This window comes from Brassica napus, chromosome A3, assembly GCF_020379485.1.
Source record: "Brassica napus cultivar Da-Ae chromosome A3, Da-Ae, whole genome shotgun sequence".
In the NCBI taxonomy this organism is placed as follows: Eukaryota; Viridiplantae; Streptophyta; class Magnoliopsida; order Brassicales; family Brassicaceae; genus Brassica; species Brassica napus.
The window spans coordinates 26170173-26196699 of NC_063436.1; the positions used below are offsets into that span (position 1 = coordinate 26170173).

Sequence of the window (26527 nt, forward strand, 5' to 3'; positions counted from 1 at the left end):
AGTCCATCAAATACCGCAAATTTAGTTAGGTCAATCTAAATTCACATGTCTTGTATAACCATTTATTATACGAGTTAGTTTGAGGGCGTACATGTACATGTTGATGTAAAATCGGCATAAATATCATGTTCTGGCAATAGTGAAAGCTGAGAAGAATGTTGAACGGAAATCAAGGAGGATCTAGGGTTAAATGTCTTATAAGATCCAGCATTTCATGTAAAATCAGCATAAATATTATGATACAACAATAGTGTATATTATTTATTGTGTACTGTTTTTGGACTTGGTGTGTTCAAATTTAAGTCGTGGGTTGATTGAGTGGCGTTGGGCTCTCTATACATACAGTTTTAGGCTTTAGCCACCAAAACCTGTCTATAACCCTGATATGTGTTTATAGTCGGACGACTTAGACCCCAGTCGGCAAGTTTGTGACCTTCTTTTATGAGTTATCCATTCAAAGACTCTGCATATGTCATACTTTTTGAAAGAAATCGAGACAATAATTAGCGGATCATGCGATGGATCTCACATAACTTCCCGACCACTATTTTTGGATAACTTATAAACGCCAAAGAGAATGGTGAGGGTGACATTACTATTCTAAAATAATTTAATTAAAATTTAAACTGGACTAAAAATATAACTTATTCCACGACTAAAAGTAAGTAGATAGTGGGTTTTCCTTACATTTCTTAATCATTTCCATGGTTAAGAGAAATGATTTCCTTAATCATAGAATACAAATGATCGAAAGTAGAATCCGTATCAAGATTTTGCCTTTATTTTTTTCGTTGGCTATTAATACTAGTAGAGGATTAATGATACTATTTCATGTTCTTTATAGATTTTGGAGTTTCCTCTTCGTTTTTATTGGTTGCGTATGTTATCTTTTCAATACATTTAATGTTTTCTGCTTTTTTATTCTCACCCTTGGTCATTAAAAAACCCCAAGAAACAGGACCAAGAGGGGTAATAAAACATAAGTCAACGTATAACAATTTGAGGAAGTGTACCCGTGTTTAATTATATGATGCTACTTAAACAAATGTTAATAAGAAATAATTTTAACACATAAAATAATTTTCTAAAATTTTAGAAAAACTAATCCTAGACGAAAAACAATTCTTATCACAATCATCAACTGCGAGATGATAATATATATATAAACAGAAGAAAAACAACTCCTACTTCGAATCAACCAAAACGATATATATCATAATGTCATTGACTGTTATGTTTTTCCATATCAATACACCAGTTTCTCTGCAAATTTATTGGTTGCATGTGGTCAACTAAATTTGCAGCCAATTTTATAATAAGTATATTGTATTTATAAATTAAATTTGCAGCTGAGGCAACGTTTGTTTATGTTTTATTTTGTTTTCTAGTGTAGTTTTCTTTGTTTGTAAGCAAACTATTGATGTGCAATGTTAGTTTAGTCAGCTGTTGTATCAATAAACACTAGTTACATCCCATATACGAGATTCTATATCAACTCTGTAATTTCCTTTTGGCTTTTTTTTTGTCAAACCACCTTGGCATTCTTATCAAGTTGAACATTTCTTAATATTCCTAAAAATTATTATTTTAATTACAAGTGACAAAATGTTCCACACCTGTTCCCTAATCATTTATACATAGGATTTTTATAATTTGTGGCAACTATTTTTTTATAACAAAGCTTTTGACTCATAATGTGTTTCTCAAAGTATATAGCTATCAAGAAGTATCACCATATTGATTTATATGGTTTTTGACATTTCTCTAAACAACCGTATGCAAGTTCTAGGTTTTGATACAAACAACACGATATCACTAATTAGCGCAAGTTGATGAGATTTAAAAATATAAATTAACTCATCAATCAAATAAAAGACAAAACAAACGTGTAAAAAAGGAGAAAATAAATAATCAAATAACTAGTGAATCGCACTAATTCCAAAAGAATGACGTGCGCCTATGATTTGTTTTCTCCACTTCTCAACTCCCATTAGCATTCTCGAAAAGGCATTACGTAATAATTCTATTTTGCACCTATTAGTTTATTTTAATAGTAAACATCTTAAACTTTTACAAATTTTCAAGGCAACTGATTGGTGCATGTGTGCTGAACGTGTCGTAAAATGCACCCGTCAGACTTGACAAAGGACAATGCCTACACGAGCTAATTTTTGTTTGATGTAGTGAATAATAAATAGCTCGGTTGTTTGCTGTTGAAAATTTATAGTTTATCATACATAAAATCTTTATGGTAATAATATCGACTAATAATATTAACGATGATGTGATAAAATTAACTTGTTTGACATTCGTTTTGTCGGACGTACCAAAATCCAACCGAATAATTTTATAGGAACTAGCGATCAGTGATAGGTAAACCCGATTGTTCTATGTACAAGCATCTCTAATAGAACTCTAGTTTTTCCTTTGTAATTTACACAAAAATAAAATAACTCTATTATAGTATAACTTTTGCTCTAATGGTATTACTCTATAATAGCGTTAATCTATTATAGAGTAAAATATAGATAAATGTCATATTTTAATCTATATTTGGAGTGAAAAAATGACATTCATCTATATTTCACTCTATAATAGAATAACTTTATTATAGAGTAATACCATTAGAGCAAAAGTTACACTATAATAGAATTACTCTATTTTTATGTAAATTATAGAGGAAAAAATAGAGTACCCTTGGAGATGGTGACCTATGCCATCCAACCACATTAGAAGTTAATAATTTTGAATTGAAGAAAAATCAACAAAACAATTCTTCGTTCAGTGAAACCGCTAAAGTGGTTACTTATTTGATTTTAGCTATATAATTACGAGTTTGTTATACATAAATTAATAAAAAAAAGAATGTTCAAATTTTGTTTGATCATTAAGATGTTTTAAAATTGTTATTTGCATTAGTTTAATTAGATTTAAAAATAATCAATAAAAAATATCAGAATCATAAAACGTCGAATCTATAACCATAATTAATTTAAAAAGGATAGAAAATTTAGTTACAAGTGAAAAATACAAATTACCTGAATAATTATTGATCTTTTGTTGTCACAATAATTTTTTTGTCAAATGTCTCTTTTTGTTCTCAACATGTATAGGAAAGATCTTTTATTAATCTTTTGTTGTCACAATAATTTAATTTGAACCTCCGACGCTTGTGGTAAATGGTTCATAGTTGTGAGTATTGTTATTTGGGTTCGAGTCCGGCCATCCGGAATTCTTCAAGTGGTAAAAAAACATGAATTTTGTGAGTTTCGTGGTAATTAGTTTTTGGAATTCGAAAGTTTTTGTGATCACATCACGATTATAAAAATAAAATATATAGGAAAAATTATTTAAGCGAATAAAATCTCGAGGAATATTGAAAATATATAACATTATTACTTCTATTAGTTTAATCATAACTAAAAATAATCAATGAAAAAAATATTAGAATCATAAAATGACTAATATATAACCATAATTAATTTTAAAATAGAGAAATTCTTTTGGTTAGTCATTTTAAGTTTATTTTCACAAAAATAGTCTATCAATGAAGAAAATGACCAAAATATGTTTTATTAAATGGTAAAATATACATTTATACCCGTTAGGTTAACTAGTTTTGACTTAAAGTTTAGAGTTAGGGGGCGACTGGTTTTCCCGCTACCACCCGCAATCGCAGCTTTTGCGGTTGGTAGCGGTTGTCGGCGGTTTGCAACAATCACTCAAATCGCTTTAAACCGTTTCAAACAGCTCCAAATCTCATAAATTCAAAAGCTGGCTCCAGCTAGCGTTTGCGTTTGCGGGCGGTTGCGGGAGAGTAAATTTTTTTTCTTTTTTTTAAAACAATATGTATACAAAAGTAAAAATATTTAATAAAAAATTTAAAATAGAAATTATTAAAATATTAATATATATCTATTATATTTTAATTAATATTATAAAATTTTATAATAAAAACAATTTCAATAAATTTTCAAAAATTAAAATTATAACTTTCTAAATATAAATTTTATATTTATTATAATTTTATGATTTTTGTTATATTTATAATTTTATTAATTATAAATATTGTTAATTTATTATTTGACTGTTACTGCATTTGGTAGTTAACCAGTCATAAGTCATCCGCAAACGCACCAATTTTTAACCACAGTACCAATCGTACAAATTTCTTAAAACCGCTAAAAACCGCAACCGCCCGCATCCACAAACTCCCGCAACCGCAACCGCAACCGCTGCGTCTGAACCAGTCAGGCCCTTAATGGGTGAATTTTGAAGATGAGTTTCAAATTTCAAAACAATAAAAAATAAATATTAAAATTTTCAAAACAAAAAGAGATTATTATGGTCATTTTATTTTTTGAGAATTATTTTTGTGATAAAAACTTAAAAATAGCTATCTAGCATAATTATCCTTTAAAATATTAGAATCATAAAAATATTAGAATCATAAAAAAAAGAGTATTTTATATGAAAGGTGGGGGAGAGGAGACAGTTGTATTGTGAAGTAGAGAATCGGTTCCAATATATTATCCGAAATGATTTTGTATTTTGTTTGATTCTGCAACATATTTTTTGGAATCACACACTCTGCAAATCTGACTTTTCTTGTTCTCTTTCTCTATCCCCTAATCTAAAAGTTATCAACGAAGAAGAGAACTTGCACACGAAAAACTTCCCCGGGAATATTCCAGAAAAATGTGCGACCCCGCCGATGATGATACCGCCAGAAACGGCGTCACGCCTCCAGCGTCGTCAAGGAGGTCAAGGGAGATTCTGATGGACGTGGATGACTTGGATCTCGACGGTTCATGGCCTCTCGATCAGATCCCTTTCTTATCCTCAGCCAATCGCATGATTTCGCCGATTTTCGTCTCCTCCTCCTCCGAGCAGCCTTGCTCGCCTCTCTGGGCGTTCTCCGACGGTGGAGTTAACGGTAACCACGGTGGATACGACGGCGAGAAGATTAGCTCCGCCTCCGGTGTTTCTTCTTTCCGTCTCGCCGATTATCCTCTCTTTCTCCCTTGTTAGTCTCTCGCCCAACTCTCTAAGCTTCTTCTTCTCCGATGATATTTGAATTTTGTTATCGTAGTGGAATGATTTAGACTTGAATTTGAAGTTCTTGCTTACGGATTGAACAGAGCTTTTGATTGATTGATTGATTTTGTGTTTGACTTTGGAGTTTCTATTTTTGGTAAATAAAGTTGCTAAAAATAGAATTGTACTTAAAAGTAGTAGGCTATGATGAATCTTGCAGACGCTTCTTCTTCATCAGTAGCTGAAACCACAACAGAGAAGCATAGCAGTTTCCAGTTTCCTTCTCCGTTGATGAGCTTGGTCCCGTCAGAGAACGCTGACAACTACTGCGTGATCAAAGAGAGGATGACTCAGGCGCTTCGGTACTTCAAAGAATCAACCGAACAGCACGTCTTGGCTCAGGTCTGGGCTCCTGTGAGAAAGAATGGTCGTGATTTGCTGACGACTTTGGGTCAACCTTTTGTTCTTAATCCTAACGGTAACGGGCTTAATCAATACAGGATGATCTCTCTCACCTATATGTTTTCTGTGGATAGTGATTGTGACGTTGAGCTCGGGCTCCCCGGTCGGGTTTTCCGCCAGAAGTTGCCTGAGTGGACGCCAAATGTTCAGTACTATTCCAGCAAAGAGTTCTCCCGGCTTGACCACGCCTTGCATTATAACGTGCGTGGTACACTGGCTTTGCCTGTGTTTAATCCCTCGGGTGAGTCATGCATTGGTGTTGTGGAACTTATCATGACCTCAGAGAAGATTCACTATGCACCCGAAGTGGATAAAGTTTGCAAAGCCCTTGAGGTTTCGTTATTTTTCCTCACTTCTGCTCATAATTCAGCCTTGCTCTGTTTTTTTTTTTGTACAGAGCTTTATATTCCTTATTCCTCATTAATGTTAAAAAGATTTGTTCATTTTGGCAGGCGGTAAATCTGAAAAGCTCGGAAATACTTGATCACCAAACAACTCAGGTTAGATACAAGTATCATTTTTTGCTTTAATCAGTACCATTTAGGCAACAGGCACTGGGTTCTCAATGTTTTCAGTTTACTTTGAATTCACAGATATGCAATGAGAGTCGCCAGAACGCACTTGCAGAGATTCTGGAAGTGTTGACAGTCGTATGCGAGACCCATAACTTGCCTCTGGCTCAGACTTGGGTTCCATGCCAGCACGGGAGCGTTCTTGCCAATGGTGGCGGTCTAAAGAAAAACTGCACCAGTTTCGACGGTAGCTGTATGGGCCAAATCTGCATGTCCACTACCGACATGGCCTGCTATGTCGTGGATGCTCATGTCTGGGGATTCAGAGATGCCTGCCTTGAACACCATCTCCAGAAAGGACAGGGCGTTGCTGGACGAGCTTTTCTCAACGGTGGCTCGTGTTTCTGCAGAGACATCACCAAGTTCTGCAAAACGCAGTATCCGCTGGTCCATTATGCGCTTATGTTCAAGTTAACCAGTTGTTTTGCAATTTCTCTCCAGAGCTCTTACACAGGCGACGACAGTTACATTCTTGAATTCTTTCTTCCCTCGACTATAACAGACGACCAAGAGCAAGATTCTCTACTGGGATCTCTGTTGGTGACAATGAAAGAACATTTTCAGAGTCTGAGGGTTGCATCTGGGGTTGACTTCGGTGAAGATGACGACAAATTGTCTTTCGAGATCATCCAAGCATTACCGGACAAGAAGGTTCATTCAAAAATAGAATCCATTCGAGTTCCCTTTTCTGGTTTCAAGTCAAACGCGACAGAGAGGCTGTTGATGCCTCAGCCTGCGGCTCAGTCTTCTAATCCAGCAAACGAGAATGTCAACGTGGCCACTGCTAATGGTGTGGTTAAGGAGAAGAAGAAAACAGAAAAAAAGCGTGGGAAGGCTGAGAAAACAATCAGTCTGGATGTACTTCAGCAATATTTCACTGGAAGTCTCAAAGACGCTGCAAAGAGCCTAGGAGGTAGTTTATATTATATTGTACCATTTCATGTTTTGGTTACTTACTGGCTATAGAGATATTATAACTAATCTCGGTATTGTTCTTGTCTCAGTTTGTCCGACAACAATGAAGCGAATTTGCAGACAACACGGCATCTCGCGGTGGCCATCGAGGAAGATCAAGAAAGTGAATCGCTCAATCACAAAGCTGAAACGCGTCATAGAATCTGTTCAAGGTACTGATGGAGGCCTCGACCTGACTTCCATGGCCGTTAGTTCCATCCCTTGGACAAACGGCCAAACAGTACTAAACTCACCCAGCGGTTCCAAGCCGCCAGAGCTACCAAACACTAATCATTCACCTAACCACTGGTCAAGTGATCACAGTCCTCAAGAGCCAAATGGTTCGCCTGAGTTACCAAGCAATGGTCATAAGCGGTCACGAACGGGGGATGAGAGTGCTGGGACACCAACCTCTCACGGCTCATGTGACGGTAACCAATTAGATGAAACAAAGGTCCCGAACCAAGATCCGCTATTCACGGTCGGTGCATCCCCAGGACTCTGTTTTCCTCCATATTCTCGAGATCATGATGTATCCGCCGCATCATTTGCAATACCGAACAGACTTCTTGGTAACATAGACCATTCCAGAGGAATGCCCATCGAAGACGCTGGAAGTTCAAAGGATCTGAGGAACCTCTGCTCCTCTACACCATTCGACGATAAGTTTCCGGAATCAAACTGGATGAACAATGATAACAACAGCAACAACAACATGTACGCTCCGGCAAAGGAAGAGGCTGTTGCAAATACTACACGCGAACCATCAGGCTCAGAAATGAGAACGGTGACCATCAAAGCAAGCTACAAAGAAGACATAATACGGTTCAAGATATCATCTGGTTCGGGTATAATGGAACTGAAAGATGAAGTGGCGAAGAGGCTGAAACTTGACGCAGGTACGTTTGATATCAAGTATCTGGACGATGATAATGAATGGGTTTTGATAGCTTGTGATGTTGATCTTCAAGAATGTCTAGACATCCCTAGATCATCCCGTACTAATATCGTAAGGCTCCTGGTCCATGATGTAACAACGAACCTGGGGAGCTCTTGTGAGAGCACCGGAGAATTGTAACTCCTTTGTAAATAGTTCTTTTTTTGGAATATTTTTATTGTTTAGGGTTGTTTGTTTTATTCTGTAATATTGTTCTTGGGTTGAGGAACAAGCAAGAATGTTATTGGGGGGGACAAAAGTGTAAGAAAAACATTTGTTTGTAACTTGTAATTGTAAGTGGGAGAGTGAGGTTAGAAGTAAATTGTAGTTGTAAACTAACTCCAAGCATGTTTTTGTATTTTAGTTTTGAAATTGTAAACATGAATCACATCTATACTATTAAAGGAGAATACTTCTTATGAATATGCCCCTGAATTTTCTTATTAATTACAAAACATTCAATTCTTTTTTTCAAAAATGAAAAGCCCAACTAATACATACTTACATTTTCGTGTTTTTTAAGCCCATTAAATTGACATTCAATTCATTTTTCAATTGTAAGCAAATTACCCATTTCATCTTCTTTATCTGTGAACCTGCAGAATAAAACAATTATTATGCCAAGAGGAAAGGAAATCAAATCGAAATTTATGGTTTGCTTATAATTAATATCCGATTCATGAGAAACATTCACCAATCAACAGTTTCAATCTTCACCAACGCCCTATCCATCAAGATCGATAGATCTACCCACTGATTCTCTCATCGATTCTCTATTTCAGTTCTAGCGTGTCGTCGATTCCTCAAAGAAAAATTGGATCGAGAAATATTTTTTTTCTACTTTCCCTTTTCTGTTTTTTTTTTAACCAAACGGCCACAAAAACATAGATTTTGACATAACAGATTTGTTGCTCTCTTTGGGCAATTCTAGCCCATTTTATCTGACAAAAAACAAATCCTAAACAAACCAAAGCCCAACAGTGTTTTCTTTTAAAACCAACTATGTATAAGCCAATTTAAATACATAATAATTATTAAATATTTCTGTTATTATAATTTAAAAATTATGCATGAATTAAAAATATGTAGAATGAAAAATGAAATGTCTATTACATTTTTCATATAATATTTATTTAATAATTTAAAATTATAAATAAATAACCTTACCAAATATATCATTACAATATGATTAAATTTATTGAGTAGATGTTTACCATTTTAAAATATTTTAACTAATTAATTAGTTCACAAACAAACATTTTTATTTTTAATAATAAAAATAAAATAAAGAAGACAATGTTATAAAAATTGACCATAAACAAATAAAAAATCTATTAAAATATAGATTAGATAAATATTTATTAATTTAAATGAAATTTTACAAAAGTAACGATCCCGCGCTTTGAAAGCGCGGGTCAAAATCTAGTAATAACTTAAAATGAGAAAAATTCGATTTTTTGCATGTGTTAAGGTTTTTGAGATGCAAAATCCAGTTAATAGGTTGTTGAGATGCAAAATCGAGAGCATAATGGTGTATGTATGTATATAAGTATATAACTTAGTTATCAAGAGCATAATAGTCAAGCTTCAAGATCTTTAATGTAAATCAAAACTAGAACCAATGCAACTTAGAGCATCAGCATTAGTGAACCCTTTGGAAGGGGTTCACAAAGCATTTTTTTATTATTATTTTTTTTCTGTTTGATTTTTGTTTTTAAAAAAAAAAAAAAAAAAAATTTATAACCGGACCAACCGCGGGCCGCCACGTGTTGTGGGACCCGCGCTACAGTGATGATCCAGGTTCAGTGCAGTGTATTTTAATATTTTTTTTTTCGAAAACTGTGTGAACTCCCCATGGAGTTCACTAATGCAGATGCTCTTAGATCCTTGTTTGAGGCTCATTGAAAATTTCCGTCCAATTGCATATTGGCTTAGTACTACTACTACATTGTTGAAATGATAAATCCACTAAATGAAAAAATAAAAAAGAGTGCGCATCCAGGGAATCGAACCCTGGTCAGTACCGTGGGAGGGTACTATGATACCACTACACCAGATGCGCTTGTGGTTATTACACCAATATAAAACAATACTATTTATAACATTAATATCAAAAATCTATACCCCGTCAAATGCGGGGGGTGATACCTTTGCCATTTGAGATCGCCAAAATCAAATCTCAATCAAAATCGACGACTTCCCTCGCCCCCCCCCCGATCTTGGTCTTCCGAAACCCTAATCGGATCGGATCGGTAAGGCAATGGACAAAACCACGAGCGTAATCAGCAGCGCCTCGATCAACTCCACCGTAACCTCAACGACTTCCATGGAGAAGATCAACCAGGCCGCGAGCTGCGTCAGCGCCTCCTTCATCTCCGCTTTCTTCGCCTCCCTCGAGCGCTGCGCCTGCGTCAACCTCTCCACCTCCCATGACGACGACGACGACGACGACAACGAGGAGTCCTACCACCGTCCCCTTGCTCTCTCCGCCGCGCCTCATTCTCACGACACCCTTTAACCTCCCTTTTCATCTCTCTGGGTAATTGAAGATCCTCTCGTGTTTTCTGTGTGTGTGTGTGTGTCTCGCAGCTCCCTGGGTTGAATTCTCGTAATGTGCTTATGGAAAGTTCAGACCTTTTGGATTGTAAATGTCAGACGTTGATTCTCTCTTCTTTCTTTTGTTTTGATTCTCATATGCTTTCTCTATCTCTGTGTACCTTATGATGATCTTACTTGGGTTTTGAATGATTACTTATGTTTGATGTTTTCGAATTAAACAAATGCTCTAAAGATCCTTCCTTTGAAGTTTTTTTATGTGATCTTTCAAGTTTTAGTGCCGGGACATGTTAGTGTTTCACTTAGATTATGTTATTTAAGAACTCTGTTATAGATAATGCCTCTCTGCTTAGCACTAGTAATGGCACATTTTGGTGTGGGATTAAGGCGTCAGTAGTGTCAATGTCGTGTTTATTTTCAATTACCAAACATTCAAACTTTGTCTGCTTAGCTTGATTCCAAGGAGTCTTCCGTATAGAGAAAATATTGTTCAAACGTCTTTGTCATGTTAAGAATAATGTATTATAGGACCATATGATGATGATAAGTCACTCTCAAACCTTTTTCCCTTGACTCTCACTTGGTGATAGATTGTTTTGTTCTTCAGTTTTCTTGAATATAGATTCTAGAAGGTGCATCTCTTATTGCTGAAGAAGCAAATATGCTATCTCAACATTTGCTTCTTCAGCAATAGGAGAAGCACTTTGTAAATTATGTACATTTCTAGTTTAGATTTTTGTACATAGAGAATATCTTGCAAGTCCCTCAAATGGTGTAACTACTCTGGCTTTATATGCCAATCTAATGAGAATGATTCCAGCAGGGAAGTTGTTAGGGTCACGATATTTTTTTCTTTTTTCTCCTATCACATCTTGCGTTTATGTTTTGGGTGTGTTTCATTTCGTTTTAGGGTTTAGGGAATCAAAGATATAAAAATAATCACTTAAAATGCATTTTGTATTGAAAATGTTGTTACAATGTTACATCATTCATTTATCAAATCGGAAAAGTTTAGTCTGTGGACGGTTTGGCATGCTTCATCTAATTAAGAAACAAAGTAGCCCCTCCTATGATGTGTTAAGCTTTAACTATAAGCTAGATCTTTTCAAAATAAGACCACAGTGGTTACTTCTCAATACAGTGAGATTTGAACCTTTGATATTATATGGAAGTCACTTTCTAGTTTAAGAATTTATTTATTTTTTTTGAAATATGTATGTGTTGTTATTGACCTCTTTGGAAACTGGTGCTTTAATTAAGATCATAGTGATCCATCTGAGTCAACAAAATCTAATCGTTCTCATCCTAAAACAAACAATTGATTTGATAGTGATCCATCTGAGTCAGCCATAGGTTTTGGTGACTCCTCTGGAAACCCTATTCAAATTCAAAAATTTAGCAATGTATTTACACAAACATAAGTGTAGTTAAATCTCCAAACTCTTCTTATCCTTCTCATCTCCTTACAAATCCTCCCTCTCTATTCCTCTCCTTGCTTCCTTCATAAACCCAAAACGTTTCATTCCTCGGTTTGTCTTTTCCTACATCCATGGCAATCTCAGACACAGGTCCCCTGGTCCAGACCACCCCGCTCGTCACTTTCCTCCAGCGCGTGCAACTCGAAGCACACCGGTCCTATCCAAATGAAAAAACCCCTGACCCCAAATTCTACATTGACCTATCTCTCAAGCTTCCTCACCATCTCTCCACCGTCGAGGCCGCCTTCAACGACCTCACGAGCGGATCACGTGACCTACCAGTGCCAGTGAAGAAGCTTGAAAAGTTCGTCCATGAATACTTCGACGATGCGAAGGATCTGGTGCCTCATGAACCAGAGGATTTCGTCACAGATCCCTTTGAGTTCCTCCTCAACGTGGAGAACGATCAAGTCAGAGAATGGGCACGTGAGGTGCACAGCCTTTGGAAAACACTATGCTACAGAGTCTCTGACTCCGTGAGAGAGTCTCCTGACCGGCACACGCTTCTACCGTTGCCGGAACCGGTTATCATTCCTGGTTCGAGATTCAAAGAAGTCTATTACTGGGATTCTTACTGGGTTATCAAGTCAGTGTTCATCAACTTATTCAAATCACAGATCAGATTATAGTTCTTTATTGTTTCTTCCACTCTTTTTTTATATTACGTGTTGACTACGGAACACGAGGTCACGTGTCTTGTCATGTTATATGTGCTTTTGCACGTGCAGAGGACTTATGACGAGTAAAATGTTCACTACGGCCAAAGGTATAGTGACGAATCTGATGTCACTTGTGGAGACTTATGGTTACGCGTTGAACGGAGCTAGAGCTTATTACACCAACCGAAGGTAACCAAAACTGATCATTTTCTAACAGTAATATAATTGTTGTTGCTATGTTAACAGAATATAATAAATGTTACTTTGATAATGTTACAAGCCAACCACCTTTACTGAGCTCAATGGTCTATGAGATATATAACGTAACCAAAGATGAAGAACTTGTGAGGAAAGCTATCCCCGTTCTTCTCAAAGAGTACGAGTTCTGGAACTCAGGTTAGTTTTTTCAGTAGAGTTATATAATGATTTGGTGTGTTGTTCGGTGTAATGTTGGTAATATTATATCTTTTAATTTTGTAGGAAAACATAAGGTGGTTATTCGGGATGCTAGTGGCAATGATCACATGTTAAGCCGCTATTACGCCATGTGGAACATGCCTAGACCTGAATCCTATGTTTTTGTATGTTTCTTGTCTCGTTGCCGCAAGTAATCTGTTTTTTTTTTACTGTAAAAATTTGTTTACTCTATCTCTATGTGTACCACAGGATCAAGAATCTGCTTCAGCGTTTTCGAGTACGTTACAGAAACAACGGTTCCTTCGAGACATAGCCACGGCTGCTGAAACAGGATGTGATTTCAGCACACGATGGATGAGGTTACATTAATTATCAAAAAATGCGACTAAATAAGTTTATCTTACTGTCACGCTTAATCAATCTCAAATAATATATGCAGGGATCCTCCTAATTTCGCAACGATGGCTACAACATCAGTTGTTCCTGTTGATCTAAATGTTTTTCTTCTCAAGGTTTCTCTATTCTATTAATTATGGTTTAAAGATTTGTAGAGGCATATGCTTGAGTCTAGAAATGATTATGTTTTGTGTCGTAGATGGAACTCGATATAGCGTTCATGATGGGGATTTGTGGGGATAAAAACGGCTCAGAGCGTTTTGTGAAAGCGTCAGAAGCGAGAAAGAAAGCGTTTGAAGCTGTGTTTTGGAACGAAAAGGCAGGACAGTGGTTAGACTACTGGCTTTCCTCCGATGGTGATGTAAGTTACATAATATCTTTAGTTACAATGTTTGATTTGTGATGTTATTAAAACATTGCGAGTGTGTTTGTTGTCTTTAGGAGCCTGAGACATGGAAAGCTGAGAACCAGAACACCAATGTTTTTGCATCTAACTTTGCTCCAATCTGGATCAGTTCCTTTAATTCAGGTAATGCTATGTCTACATGACTACATGTATCTATTATACATATGTTTGTATATAAACGTTTTATCTTTGTAACAATGTAGATGAAAATCTTGTCAAGAAAGTTGTGAAGGCTCTCAAAAACTCAGGGCTCATAGCTCCTGCTGGGATCTTAACGTCTTTGAAAAACTCAGGACAACAGTGGTAAATGAAACTTGGGTCTCAAGTATCCACTTTGAATCTTTTAAGTTACTTGAATGTTGACGTTTTGTTGCCATGTATGACAGGGATTATCCGAATGGATGGGCCCCGCAACAAGAGATAATTGTTACAGGGCTTGCGAGAACGGGTGTAAAGGAAGCTAAAGAGATAGCAGAGGAGATTGCAAGGAGATGGATCAGAAGCAGCTATAGTGTTTACAAGACGAGCGGTAGTATTCATGAGAAGCTCAATGTTGCAGAGTTTGGTGAGTATGGTGGTGGAGGTGAATATAAACCACAGGTAGGTAACACATTTTTTTGTTTGAACTCTCTTCTTCAATTTTTTTTTAAGTTTGGATTGTGAGAGATATTTGTGGGGATGATTTTTTGAACTCTGTTGACAATCTTTGCAGACGGGCTTTGGGTGGTCAAACGGAGTTATATTAGCATTCTTGGAGGAGTTTGGATGGCACTCTGACCTTTTTATTAAACATTAATTAAAGATCTAACCCATTTTATTTAATCAAAAACTTTATAATAGTGGTAATTTTTCTTTGTTGTGGATCTTGGGGTTCTGTCAGAATGTTTTGGAGTTCCAGATGTTTTATGATGACAAGTGAGGTTTAACAGATCTATTAACGTTTATTGCATACGTTTTAGTCTATTCAGTCTATTACAACCACTCATGACAATAATATATAGATAGGTATATACTCTAGAATAGATGAATGGTATGAATTAGCCAAAATTGTATGTTTAATAAGCATCTATTACATGGAAAAACGGGTGAATTCAGTTGGTTAACTCGTTGGGATAGATAATCTATCAAAATTAATTTAAACCACTCGTAATATCTTCTCTGCCTAAACCACTTGAATAGATTCTTTGAAAGATGGACAATCTAACTTCTGTTTTGGTATCCTTGAAAAGTAAGTAAATAAATCAAATTTATTTTCTTCGACGTCATAATTTGATATCCCCTATACATTAAAAGAGAAGTAACTTTAATGATTTCTGCTGAGGTGGCACTCATATAGAGCTTCTCAGGAAAAACGTTATAATTCTATTGGCCGGTTTTTTTGAATTTTTCTTTTTCATTTATTTTAATCAATCACTTATGTAGACAAGCCCAAAACTATTGTCAATTTCGTTAAGCCCATATATAGCTAGGGGATAATAATTATTGATTTAGTTTAGCCTTGGGTACCCGTTCGGGTTCGGATCGGGTATTTCGGATTTTCGGGTATTTCGGTATAGAGGTGTAAAACCCGTTCGGGTATTTCTGTACTTCGGGACGGGTTCTGGTATTTTTAGTTCGGATTCGGTTATTTCGGATCTGGTTCGGATATTTAGATTTAAAAAAAAAATTAAAATTTTCATTTCTCAAGTTTCTTATATTTAAAAATATAACTTTCATTTAACTAATTTTTTATTTTTAATAGATTGAATAGTTAATAGATTTGGACATAACATTTTAAAACTAAAAAGGCATTAATTTAGTTATTTTTTTTAAATTTCGGATGTAACTTTTTGTTAATTTTTTAAATAAAAAACTTGACATGCATTTTAAGTGAGTAGCAAATCATTTTTTTCGTAATTGTATGTATATCATATGAACTTAAAGTATGTGTAGTATCAATATAAATATTTTATATAAAATGAGAGATGTAAACTAAAAATATAAGGTTAATTATACATATGTTCGGTTATCTTCGGATATCCATTCGGGTTCGGGTATTATCCGTTCGGGTTCGGGTATCCAATCTCTCCTTATTCAATACCCGTTCGGGTATTTTGCTACTTCGGTTCGGATTTCAGTTCGGGTTTTTCGGATCGGGTTCGGGTGCCACTTCGGATATCGGGTAAAGTGTCCACCCCTACTAATTAGGTTGTTTGTTTTTAATAACTTACCTTTCTAATATGGATTACTTGCGCAAGTTGAAATCATTAAATATGCAAATATCTTATTGACAAAATTTGTTTTTAATAACTTACCTTTCTAATATAGATTACTTGCGCAAGTTGAAATCATTAAATATGCAAATCACTTATTCACAATATGGATTACTTGCACAAGTTGAAATCATTAAATTTTATCGATTTAGTTTACCGTTGGACAAGATTTAGATTTAAGACAAATATTAAAAACTTTCTTTATTATTCAAACAGTAAACTTGCGTATATTGATATCATATTTATTATATTGCTTACAAAATATTTTAATGTTTCTAATTAGGTTGTTTGTTTTTAATAACTTACCTTTCTAATATGGATTACTTGCGCAAGTTAAAATCATATCATATGCAAATCATTTTTTGACAATACACATTTAATATCGATTAAGTTGAAATCATTAAATATGCAAATATCTTATTGACAAAATTTGTTTTTAATAACTTACCTTTCTAATATAGATTACTTGCGCAAGTTGAAATCATTAAATATGCAAATCACTTATTCACAATATGGATTACTTGCACAAGTTGAAATCATTAAATTTTATCGATTTAGTTTACCATTGGGCAAGATTTAGAATTAAGACAAATATTAAAAACTTTCTTTATTATTCAAACAGTAAACTTGCGCATGTTGATATTATATTTATTATATTGCTTACAAAATATTTTAATGTTTCTAATTAGGTTGTTTGTTTTTAATAACTTACCTTTCTAATATGGATTACTTGCGCAAGTTAAAATCATATCATATGCAAATCATTTTTTGACAATACACATTTAATATCGATTAAGTTGAAATCATTAAATATGCAAATAACTTATTGACAAAAAATTTTTTTAATAATTTACCTTTCTAATATAGATTACTTGCGCAAGTTGAAATCATTAAATATGCAAATCACTTATTCACAATATGGATTACTTGCGCAAGTTGAAATCATTAAATTTTATCGATTTAGTTTACTCTTGGGCAAGATTTAGAATTAAGACAAATATTAAAAACTTTCCTTATTATTCAAACGGTAAACTTGCGCATGTTGATATCATATTTATTATATTGCTTACAAAATATTTTAATGTTTCTAATTAGGTTGTTTGTTTTTCATAACTTACCTTTCTAATATGGATTACTTGCGCAAGCTAAAATCATATCATATGCAAATCATTTTTTTACAATACACATTTAATATCTTTCTTTAAACGATTTTATTATTTATTGTGCAAAATATTAAAATCATTAATATGAGAATAAATCGACTGTATATATATAGGAGACACCCAAGGTCTTAAAATATAAACATTCTCTTTTCATTCTTTAAAGTATTATTCACAAATCTCTCCTCTCATACTATTAAGGTATTACGACAATGCTGCTTGTGTGCTAAAAAAAATGTGTTTAGACGCAAAGGCTCCTCATCTTTAGAACCCTGAACTCAACTCTTTGTGTTTTGTCTCCAAAAAGCATGTCTGGTCTATCTTTTCCATGTGTTGAATACTGGTAACGACAATATGGTCTTCCTTTTTTTATATGTAGACCAGGTCGTGAAAGTGATAGTGATCCAGAAAACCTTGATTGAACATGCTGAGAAGCTTCGCCAAGTTAAAGCAGTTCTTGAAGAGGTTCTTTATTACTTTCTCTCTCTTTGTTGAATATTTTCCGGGAAAATATTACATAGTATCATTTAGTAATACTATCTTATATCATTTTATTTTGTTGAATATACTATCTTATAAGTAAGCTAGCATTACGCATTTTTTATTTAATTCATGAGGTTATTTTCTCACAGCAGAGAACCTTTTGGAATGGCGCAGGGAGGAAATTTCTCAGGGATATACAGGAAGGTTCAACTGAAGCCGCTGAAGTGGGATGATGAAGGCGAAGAATAAAGACCTGTAGAGGCCCTTATGATTCTTAAATACATCGGTGTTCTAACTCACGCTGGTAGAAAACAGGTGTTTACATACTCTACCATTTAATTTGTCATTGTTATATATATATATATATATATGTTTTCCAAATATGGAAGAATTGTTTAACTTATTGACGTTTAACATCACTTGCCATATAATCTAACGAATATTACAAATAACAATTTATGGAAACTATTCTCGAAATTATTGAAAGACTAATAATGTTTTATTTATTACTTTTAATATTTATAACCTATAAAATAAAATGAACGAAATTTTATATAAGATAATTATAATAGTTTTATCCTCTACTTGATGAAATGTGTTCGAATATAATTATATAATAACTATTTTAAATATTACAAAATCCAAAAATGTTTATGCTTATTATTTTTAAATTATTTATCGTTGTTTAAAGAATAAATTTATCATAATTTTAAAATAATTTATACAATGCTTACAAAATGCAAGGCAAAGTTGCACTTTCAAGAGTTAAGTCGAGATCTGGATTAAAAATCCTAATAACTGGTAAAGAAGGGAAGCCGAAGACAAAAACATTGAATGTTGTCTACAAACAAATTTGTCAGAATATTCCGTAGTCACGGTACGTAATTTTAATCTACTTTTTTCAAATACAAATTTTAAAATATATAAACTCTTACAATTATTTATTTTTTGTATTTGCCAGATGGGTTGTGATCAGTTAGGAGACCGATGACGGTATGTCAATTTAATATTATTTCATGTTCAATAAAATTTAGAAATTTATAAATTTATCAAATAATGTTTACCCGTCAAATTGTTTACAAAATTTATTTAATTTTATGCACGTTTGTAATTGAATTTGCTTTCTTTATCGAGAAATGTACTTCATAATTTATATTATTTATGGATAATATTTTGATTTGTATTATATTTTCTTTTAATATGTCTACATAAATGTTTGTTTATTATTTATGGAAAAATAATATTATTCACCTAAAATAAAGAATTACGAAATATATACAATACAATTCTAATTAATGATAATATAAAATCTGTTACTTCTAAAACTATACACTATTTATTCCATTTTTTGAATGAAAGTATCTTCGTAAACACACAAAATATTTTGTGACGTTGCAATTATACATACACACATTATCTGCTTCTTCATACTGATGTTACTGTGTTCCCTCTCGTGAGGTACGGACCGAGAGAGAACACAGGGTGCGGACCGATCATATTCTTATGCCCGCACAGGATGCGGGCCGGTCACCTAGTTCACAATAAATTCTTGATAACAAATCAAAGAAAAGCCTTGAGCATATGAAACGTCATTTTAAAGCAAATTTATTGCTAAAAATCAAATCAAATGCTTTTCACAGAAAAAAAAAAGTAATTTAATTTTGCTTAAAAATAGAAAATAAAGTCTAAAAGGAAACATAAACCATCAACAAGAAAATTAATAAAGCAACAAAAAGATCATAACAAAAATTTAAAACTATACAAAACAAATTGAATTTTTAACAAACACATTAAAACTATACAAAAATAATGGGTAGAGTTTCGTATTTGCAAAACTCAAATTTGGTGCAGGGCGGGGCCAAACAAAAGAGAGCTAATCACTGAAGAAGTTGTCCTCTTCTTTTTATACTAAAGTACCTTTTAAAATTTCTTTTAAGATCATCACAGTTCAGTTCAGTTCCACAATTTGATTACAATATTAGATTTTGATGTTACACAAATGCTGTAATTCCTTGTAGACTGTTAAAAATAAGGATTAATTTGTATACTAAACAAACTTTTAATTCAAGAACCTTTTCTCAGTGTAACATTTACATTATTGGTCGAACACTGCATAAAAGAGAGAATATGATAGTATAAATTTATCAAAGATTATTAATTTGATCCACCCCTTCCCCCCAACATTTTTATTGCGGCACGCAAAGCAACGGCTATGACAAAGAAAAGTCGGTTTGCCCAGCTAAAGTCATGTCCACTTACTAAGTCGAGAGCAATAAATTAAAGAGTGTTAAAAAAATAGAGAGCAATAAATTAAAGCAATTCACATCAAACTATGACACTATAAAACCATGGAAGCTAACACTTAATTTGGTGTTATTTGAGTTGTTGGATTGAAATGGTGAGTGGGGGCTGAATTATTCATAGGTGCTACTTAAATATGTGATCAATGACTATTGTGTGATCAAAAAGTGGATTATTAGTCAAATATAGTTGGCATACAAATATATATTTAGTCTATGATTTACGTTTAATTAGTAGTTATTTAGTCTAAGCTGGAAAAAGGTTTATAGAAGTTGAAAAAAGGTGATCATAAACAGAATCTTCGTTTGGATGAATCGGATTGTACCAGACGAAGCGCAATATAAAATTTGCAGCTTGTTTAATTAAGAAATAAACTCTTTTAAAACATAATTTGCCCCTTTGTTATCTTTTATTTATCATCTATGACAGTTATTAAAGGTAAGTTCAGCTTAGTGTTTGCATTACTTGTTACTAACTGAAACTAATAAAGAAAGTTATTAGCTCCCTTTTAAAAACCAACTAATATGCTAATAAAAATGTAGTACGACTTACAGCGGAAGCTCTGTCCATCCGGGAAGTACTAAAGGCTGCTTCCATGGCGTGTATGTCAAATATCAAGGTTATGTTGGACTCAATCGTCCTTGTCTCAGCCCTGCGATCAGGGACGGTTCTGAGGTGGCGGGTCTTTTCTATTATATTGATCACCTCGTTTCTCTCTTTTGGTCAGAGGTTTGTCAGAGGTAAACGAGGATATGTCAACCAAGTTTTGAAAATGTTCATAAAAGTTTAATAAACCAAGCATATGATGCTATTTGTTAATCTTTGTAATGATAATTGCAACAATTCTATGATTCTTTTTTTAATTTTAAAGACATGATTAGGTAATTTGATATTAAAGGTTAATCTGTGCAATGAATTAATATATGATAATAGTTACAATATTTTTCTTTTTTAATCTTTCCCAAAATTAGCAATAATAAGTTTTAAAAATATTATTTCTAAAACGTGATTTTGTGATAAAATGTCGGTCGTTCTACAAAAAAGGATAATTTAGGCTTCGAATGGAAAAAGCGGATCAAACGTTGCGTATCTGGCAGATCATACGGATTGAGCAAAACAAGAATGGATCTAGCGGTTCTAGTGTGGATCAAGCGGATCTAGTGTTTCAAAATATATGTTTGAATAGTGAAAGTGGATAAAAAGCGGTCTAAAATACTGTACAAGTTTAAAATAATTTTGAAAAATGTTATATTATCATTTCTACTTCATAACTAAATGTAGTTATTAAAAAAAAAACTTATAACTGAAAAACTATAAATTATTAAAAAAATATAAAGTATGATACCAAATAATTATACATTGTAGCTATTATCAAAATTTTAAATATAATAAAAAATAGATATTTAGTATTACATAAAATATATTTAAATATGACATATTCTTAAAAATAAACTATAATCCTAAATATATACATGATAAATATGGTGTAAATACAAAACTAAATGTTGTTTAAAATCAAATAAGATTTAAAAAATGAAGAATTATAATATTATGTTTATATATGTTACAAAAAAGATTATATCATATAAATATGAAATAAATAAATTACTTCAAAACTACAAAAGTGTTTTTACAAATTAAATTTAAATTGGAAAATAAATTATTTGAATTAGTTAGTGAAGCTTGCTTTTACAAATCACCATACGTACATGGAAAATAGAAAACAGTTTATGATGTACTATACATAAATAGAATATTAATAAAATTATATGATATACTAATACATAAATAGAAAACTTAAACACACAACGTCCAATACACTTCATAAACAGTTGTTCTAAATGTAATAAATAAATGCAATAAGTATATTAATAGGTAATTTGATATATATATATATACACTATTTTTTAAAGTGAAACAAATCAATACAATACTAAAAGTTAAATAAGAGCTCCTCTCATGCTGTCCACGTCATCACAAATAATCAACCAATAGAAGATCAGATTTTCGCCACGTCAGAGGTTCCGCGCGTGTCCTTGCGTTTTGTGTTTTATTAGGGATTTTTATTATTATCGTTCTTCAGCTCTTTAACACAGCCGTCTCCGACTCTTCGCTAATCTTTGTCTGCAGACACCATGATTTCATCTCTCAACTCTTAACCTCCCCTATAGATCAACGTATTCCTCTTAATTTTGCCAATAAATGTTATTCTCATTAACCCAATACCTCTTTGTTTCCTTCAAGTCAACCCAAAGTCGTGGAAGCCGTCGCTATGGCTGCTCTTAGGCGTAGCAAGAAGAAGAAGCTAAGTCGCAGACTCATCCACTCAACAATCGGTCGAAGTCGAATCCGAAGAAGAAGAAGAAGATGTTGATGGTGACGAGGAGGAGGACACAGAGCCATTGGCCGACGACTTTCTCGATGGTAGCGATGATGAAAAGGAACCTCTGGGTTCTGATTCTGGCAGGATCTGGTAAAAGTAAAGTAAAGCTATTGATGAAGAACGTAAAAGGCAGGAGCAAGATGCAAAAGATGAACTACATATGAACATAAAGGAACAACCTGACGAGTTCGTCTACCAACCAAAAAGGTTCAATCTTTTTGTAGTTTTCCTGCCCTTTCATGTGAATTTGCATCCGTTGATGTGAGTGACGTCTTCGGAACAGTAAGTCTCTGCTCATACCTCTCTATTTTGATGTATCCCTTCCTCACTTTCAAATACATTTTGCTATAGATGATGTATTATTATCATACAAGAAAGCAAAAACGCTGAAGAAAAAGCTTAAGTCTTGACATTTCTTCAGTTTCAGAATATTTATCTTTGGTTATATGATACATGGTAGACTATACCTATAAGAATTTGAGTCGGCTGTGCTGTTATGATCCGGATTTAATATAATGGTTATAGCTTCCATTTATATTAGTAATTGTCATCGTAAAAGGTAGGTGGAACTTAATAATACCTTCATACTGCAAACAAGTGTTATTGCCATGTTGTTGAAAGCTTGAAGATTGTTACTTTTCCCATGAGTCCCTGTTCCAGTTTGAAAGAAACATTTGCTGAATTTAACCGAGCTATGATAAATATATATGCATATTATTTATATGGTTTGCTCCTAGATCTAAATTTGATGTTTGGATTTTCAGAATAGGCTGAACGGAACAGCCTGACGAGTTTCGTCTACCAACCAAAAAGGTTTAATCTTTTGGAATTTTACAAATCAAATTCATTCCTTTTTTAACATTTTTATTTTGCAATTGTTGGTTGGTTTATGTTGAAAAGATCAATGGAGCATTATAGTTTTAGGTTTCTTATCATTGTTTCCAGGAACTTGAAGAAGAGTCAAGTGGGCCACCAGATCTTCCTACCTTGCAAACTAGGATAAAAGAGAGTGAGAAACTTTGATTTGTATTTTTATTTCTTTTAAAGATTCTTCCTAAGGAACTAGCCTTTGTTTTATAGCTTGATATTACTTTTATGTGTTAAGTTGTTAGAATGTTGTCGAATTTAGGATTTGAGGCCAGAAGGAGTGAAGAAGAAGGAATTTGTTGAATAGATTAAGGCTGATATTGGTTCTTATTACGGCTATAATGAGTTTTTTAATGGAATTCTGGTTCAGGTTTTTTGCTAATCGCTGACTTCACTTTTTATGTACATTTTTTTGTTCTTTTTGGTGTAAAGCTATGTATAAAGCTATGTGTGAGCTAATTTTGTTACTCACATATGTTGAATTGGTGTATTGTGGCAGATGTTTCATGGAACTAATTGAAGCTTTTGAAAGCAAATGCCTACGTCTATACGTCCACACTCTTAAGGTGAACTTGGTTGTACAGTTATACTGTGGAGTGTCTTGAAGTAAGTGTTTCTCAATCGTTGATGTATAGTAAATTTTTTAATAAAATCACATTACTCTTACCAAACCATAGACTCTGATTGAAGGTACAGTCTCCAGTCATGATGCTGCTCAATCTCAACCAGACTTATGAATTATGTTATGGGACAAGGATGATAGTTACTCGACTAGGTAACATGATAGTCGAGGCTGAGATCATGACTGGGAAAGATGCAGGTGAACAAATATTGATTCCTCGGATACAGCTTTCCCCTCTTGACACCATGCATCCTTTCACATTATGCCAAAGCCAATATCCGCTGCGTCTTTGCTATGAGATAAAAGTCAAGAACAAAGTCTGAATCAAGTTGCTTTATATCTTCCTAGGACCGTCTTCACTCACGGCCAGTTGTACGTAGAGGCAGGATCGGCTCCCTCTGCCTACGAAGGCTCTTCGGAAAATCAGACGACGCCGACACCTTCTTCCTCGCCTCTATCTTGCGCCACTTTCTCCACGTCATGACGGACAAGAACGCGGGCTACCTTGCCACTCATGAGATGCGAGTTTTCAGCCACGAGAAGAAAATGGCAATGCGCGACCAAATTCTCCAACACGTGATTCACCTGGTGCGTGACCAATACGGCTGCATCGCGCTCAATGCAATCATTAGCGAGGTGGTCTTTGACTACTGCAGAAACGACCTCCATGATGTAGTCGCGTTCAACACTCCTTTGCTAAGCAGCGATGCTTATGGGAACCATGTGGTCCGACACGTGCTTAAGCAGAATAACTTGCGTCGCACATATGACATTGCGGTTAGCCTCCGTGGCCATTACGTTGAGCTCTCTTTTACGAGGTATGGAAGCCGCATCGTGGAGAAGCTTTTGGAGAGGAAGGAGACGGGGCCTTTGGTGGTGGCAGAGCTTTTGGAGTGCGGAAGAGACAAGTTGCGCAGGCTGACGAATTTCGTGGTAGAAACGTCACTGAAAGTCACGCCGGAGGATCTTTATAGGGCTTTGGTGAATAAGCTCAAGCCTTTTCTCCCTCAGTTGCGTAGGTCTACTTATGGCACCAACATTGCAGAAATATTGGAGTCGATACGTTAGCTTTTTTTTGGATAGACTCGGTGACGGGATTTTGCTGATGCACTTTTGAACAGATGAGAGGAGTTGATCTAGATCCATTAAGCAAGTGGTCAAAAGTAAGTTGTGTTTGAAGATTGTCTTCCTTTCGATTGAAGGAATGTGATGGATATGAACACTACTTACGGTGGTTTAGCTGCTGCTTTGGTCGATGATCGTTTGTGGGTTATGAACGTTGTGTCGTCTTACGCTGCGAATACACGCTTCCCGTTGTGTTTGATCGTGGATTGATTGGAACATATCACGACTGGTAAAATTTATCAAAGCCTATTCTTTATACGTTTTTTAATCACTTTGAATTTGCATACATAATGCGTTATGTTGTGACATAGGTGTGAAGCTTTTTCAACTTATACAAGAACTTACGATCTTCTTCCCGTTGCTGGTTTGTTTACATATGAGAGCCAAAGGTAATTCTCAAAGCCTCTGAAACTCATTGATGCTGTGATATAAGTGTTAAGTAATGATATGTTATTATGCAGGTGTGAGATGAAATAAGTAATGCTGGAAATGGATCGGATCTTGCGTCCTAATGGGTATGCGATTATACGCGAGTCGAGCTATTTCGCCGATAATGTTGCATCCGTTGCTAAAGGACTGAGATGGAGTTGCCGTAAGGAACATACAGAGTCTGAGTCAGAGAACGAGAAGTTCTTGATTTGCCAGAAGAAGCTGTGGTATTCTTCTAACGCTACGTCAGTAACAAAATAGTAAAAAGTGAGAGGGGCAAAATCTAAAGTTAAGCTTAAAGCCTTGGTTTTGGGTGTCCTGTAGATTTCTTGAGAACAAAGTCACAACAACAAACATAGGTTCTTTGTCTTCCTTCAAAGCCAAGAAAGGTGTTTAAAGCAGCTGCCAATTCTTATTTTATTATCCCAGCATATTTATCAAGTTTCGAGTTTTGCTTATTGTATATGCTTGGTGAGAATTATATTATTGATCTTTTTTTTAAACTGTAATTTTAAATTTGAAATGGTCGAGATTTCTCCAAAGTTAGCTATATTGATTTGAGATACAGTTGCATCGTCTTGCACGTTAGTACTTGGTGGTCCATTAATCCATTACAAAAAATTATCTTACCTTTTCTCTTGCATTTGCATAAAGAAAATAGTTTTTTCTTGAACAAAAAAAATCATAAAGAAAATAGTTGTGTGGTTGTTTTATCTTTCCAACAATTTATATACCAAACAAAGAACAAATACCATTAGCGGTAAGGATTTGGTTCGTGTTTTTAGTATTGTAGCCAAAAAGTACAAAGCCAATGAATGAGGAATATTTAAAAACTGAAAAGTAAATATGGCCGGCCTGGTTAAGTGGAAGGTTCGTAAACGAATGTCAGCTTTCACAAATAAAAAATATTATTCGTAAATTTAGAAAAAATAGATCAAGAATATTCTTTTTCATAACAGAAAATAAAAGAATACATGAGAAACAAATCCATCTCTATTATGAAATTCTTCTATTTTAGAAAAAAATAGAGG

At 34.2% G+C, this 26527-nt stretch overlaps 3 protein-coding genes, 1 long non-coding RNA gene and 1 other non-coding gene across 10 annotated transcripts; 4 read left to right on the forward strand and 1 right to left on the reverse strand.

The window, feature by feature from the left end:
• Positions 1-4497: 4497 nt before the first annotated feature.
• LOC106440559 (protein NLP7) lies at positions 4498-8385 on the forward strand. 2 transcript variants are annotated; one of them, XM_013882260.3, is made up of 5 exons: positions 4498-5026; positions 5258-5832; positions 5952-5999; positions 6093-6984; positions 7076-8385. In XM_013882260.3, exons 1-5 carry the CDS (start codon positions 4699-4701, stop codon positions 8101-8103), a joined length of 2871 nt encoding a protein of 956 aa, XP_013737714.2. In that variant the 5' UTR covers positions 4498-4698; the 3' UTR covers positions 8104-8385. The 2 variants fall into 2 exon arrangements, with proteins under 2 accessions (XP_013737714.2, XP_022572599.1); XM_022716878.2 differs by lacking the exon at positions 4498-5026 and having other exon boundaries at positions 5258-5439; positions 5574-5832.
• A 1568-nt stretch (positions 8386-9953) lies between these two features.
• TRNAG-CCC lies at positions 9954-10024 on the reverse strand. The gene has a single exon. It is a non-coding gene; the product is annotated as a tRNA-Gly (tRNA).
• A 62-nt stretch (positions 10025-10086) lies between these two features.
• On the forward strand, positions 10087-10739 carry LOC106440560. The gene has a single exon (XM_013882261.3). It carries the CDS (start codon positions 10223-10225, stop codon positions 10478-10480), a length of 258 nt encoding a protein of 85 aa, XP_013737715.1. The 5' UTR covers positions 10087-10222; the 3' UTR covers positions 10481-10739.
• A 979-nt stretch (positions 10740-11718) lies between these two features.
• Positions 11719-14825, forward strand: LOC106444527 (trehalase). Its single transcript, XM_013885994.3, has 11 exons — positions 11719-12582; positions 12725-12844; positions 12936-13051; positions 13136-13236; positions 13322-13431; positions 13512-13584; positions 13668-13829; positions 13910-13997; positions 14078-14177; positions 14261-14474; positions 14587-14825. Exons 1-11 carry the CDS (start codon positions 12068-12070, stop codon positions 14668-14670), a joined length of 1683 nt encoding a protein of 560 aa, XP_013741448.1. The 5' UTR covers positions 11719-12067; the 3' UTR covers positions 14671-14825.
• Positions 14826-22038: 7213 nt separating this feature from the next.
• Positions 22039-26063, forward strand: LOC125590116. Of its 5 annotated transcripts, none has more exons than XR_007326312.1 (8): positions 22039-22735; positions 23218-23266; positions 23399-23462; positions 23583-23690; positions 23820-23926; positions 23998-25296; positions 25379-25456; positions 25529-26063. It is a non-coding gene; the product is annotated as an uncharacterized LOC125590116 (long non-coding RNA). The 5 variants fall into 5 exon arrangements; XR_007326313.1 differs by lacking the exon at positions 23583-23690 and having other exon boundaries at positions 22040-22735; positions 23998-24140; positions 24291-25296; XR_007326311.1 differs by lacking the exon at positions 23583-23690 and having other exon boundaries at positions 22040-22735; positions 24011-25296.
• The last annotated feature ends 464 nt before the right edge of the window (positions 26064-26527 follow it).

What these genes read in the sequence shown, in the direction of transcription:
- LOC106440559 (XM_013882260.3), top strand. Translation starts at nt 4,699, where the DNA reads ATGTGCGACCCCGCCGATGATGATACCGCCAGAAACGGCGTCACGCCT. An exon ending in TTATCCTCTCTTTCTCCCTT is followed by an intron (nt 5,027 to 5,257) that starts GTTAGTCTCTCG and finishes TGAATCTTGCAG; the next exon opens with ACGCTTCTTCTTCATCAGTA. An exon ending in TTGATCACCAAACAACTCAG is followed by an intron (nt 6,000 to 6,092) that starts GTTAGATACAAG and finishes TTGAATTCACAG; the next exon opens with ATATGCAATGAGAGTCGCCA.
- LOC106440560 (XM_013882261.3), top strand. Translation starts at nt 10,223, where the DNA reads ATGGACAAAACCACGAGCGTAATCAGCAGCGCCTCGATCAACTCCACC.
- LOC106444527 (XM_013885994.3), top strand. Translation starts at nt 12,068, where the DNA reads ATGGCAATCTCAGACACAGGTCCCCTGGTCCAGACCACCCCGCTCGTC. An exon ending in GTACGAGTTCTGGAACTCAG is followed by an intron (nt 13,052 to 13,135) that starts GTTAGTTTTTTC and finishes TTAATTTTGTAG; the next exon opens with GAAAACATAAGGTGGTTATT. An exon ending in GGCTTTCCTCCGATGGTGAT is followed by an intron (nt 13,830 to 13,909) that starts GTAAGTTACATA and finishes TGTTGTCTTTAG; the next exon opens with GAGCCTGAGACATGGAAAGC.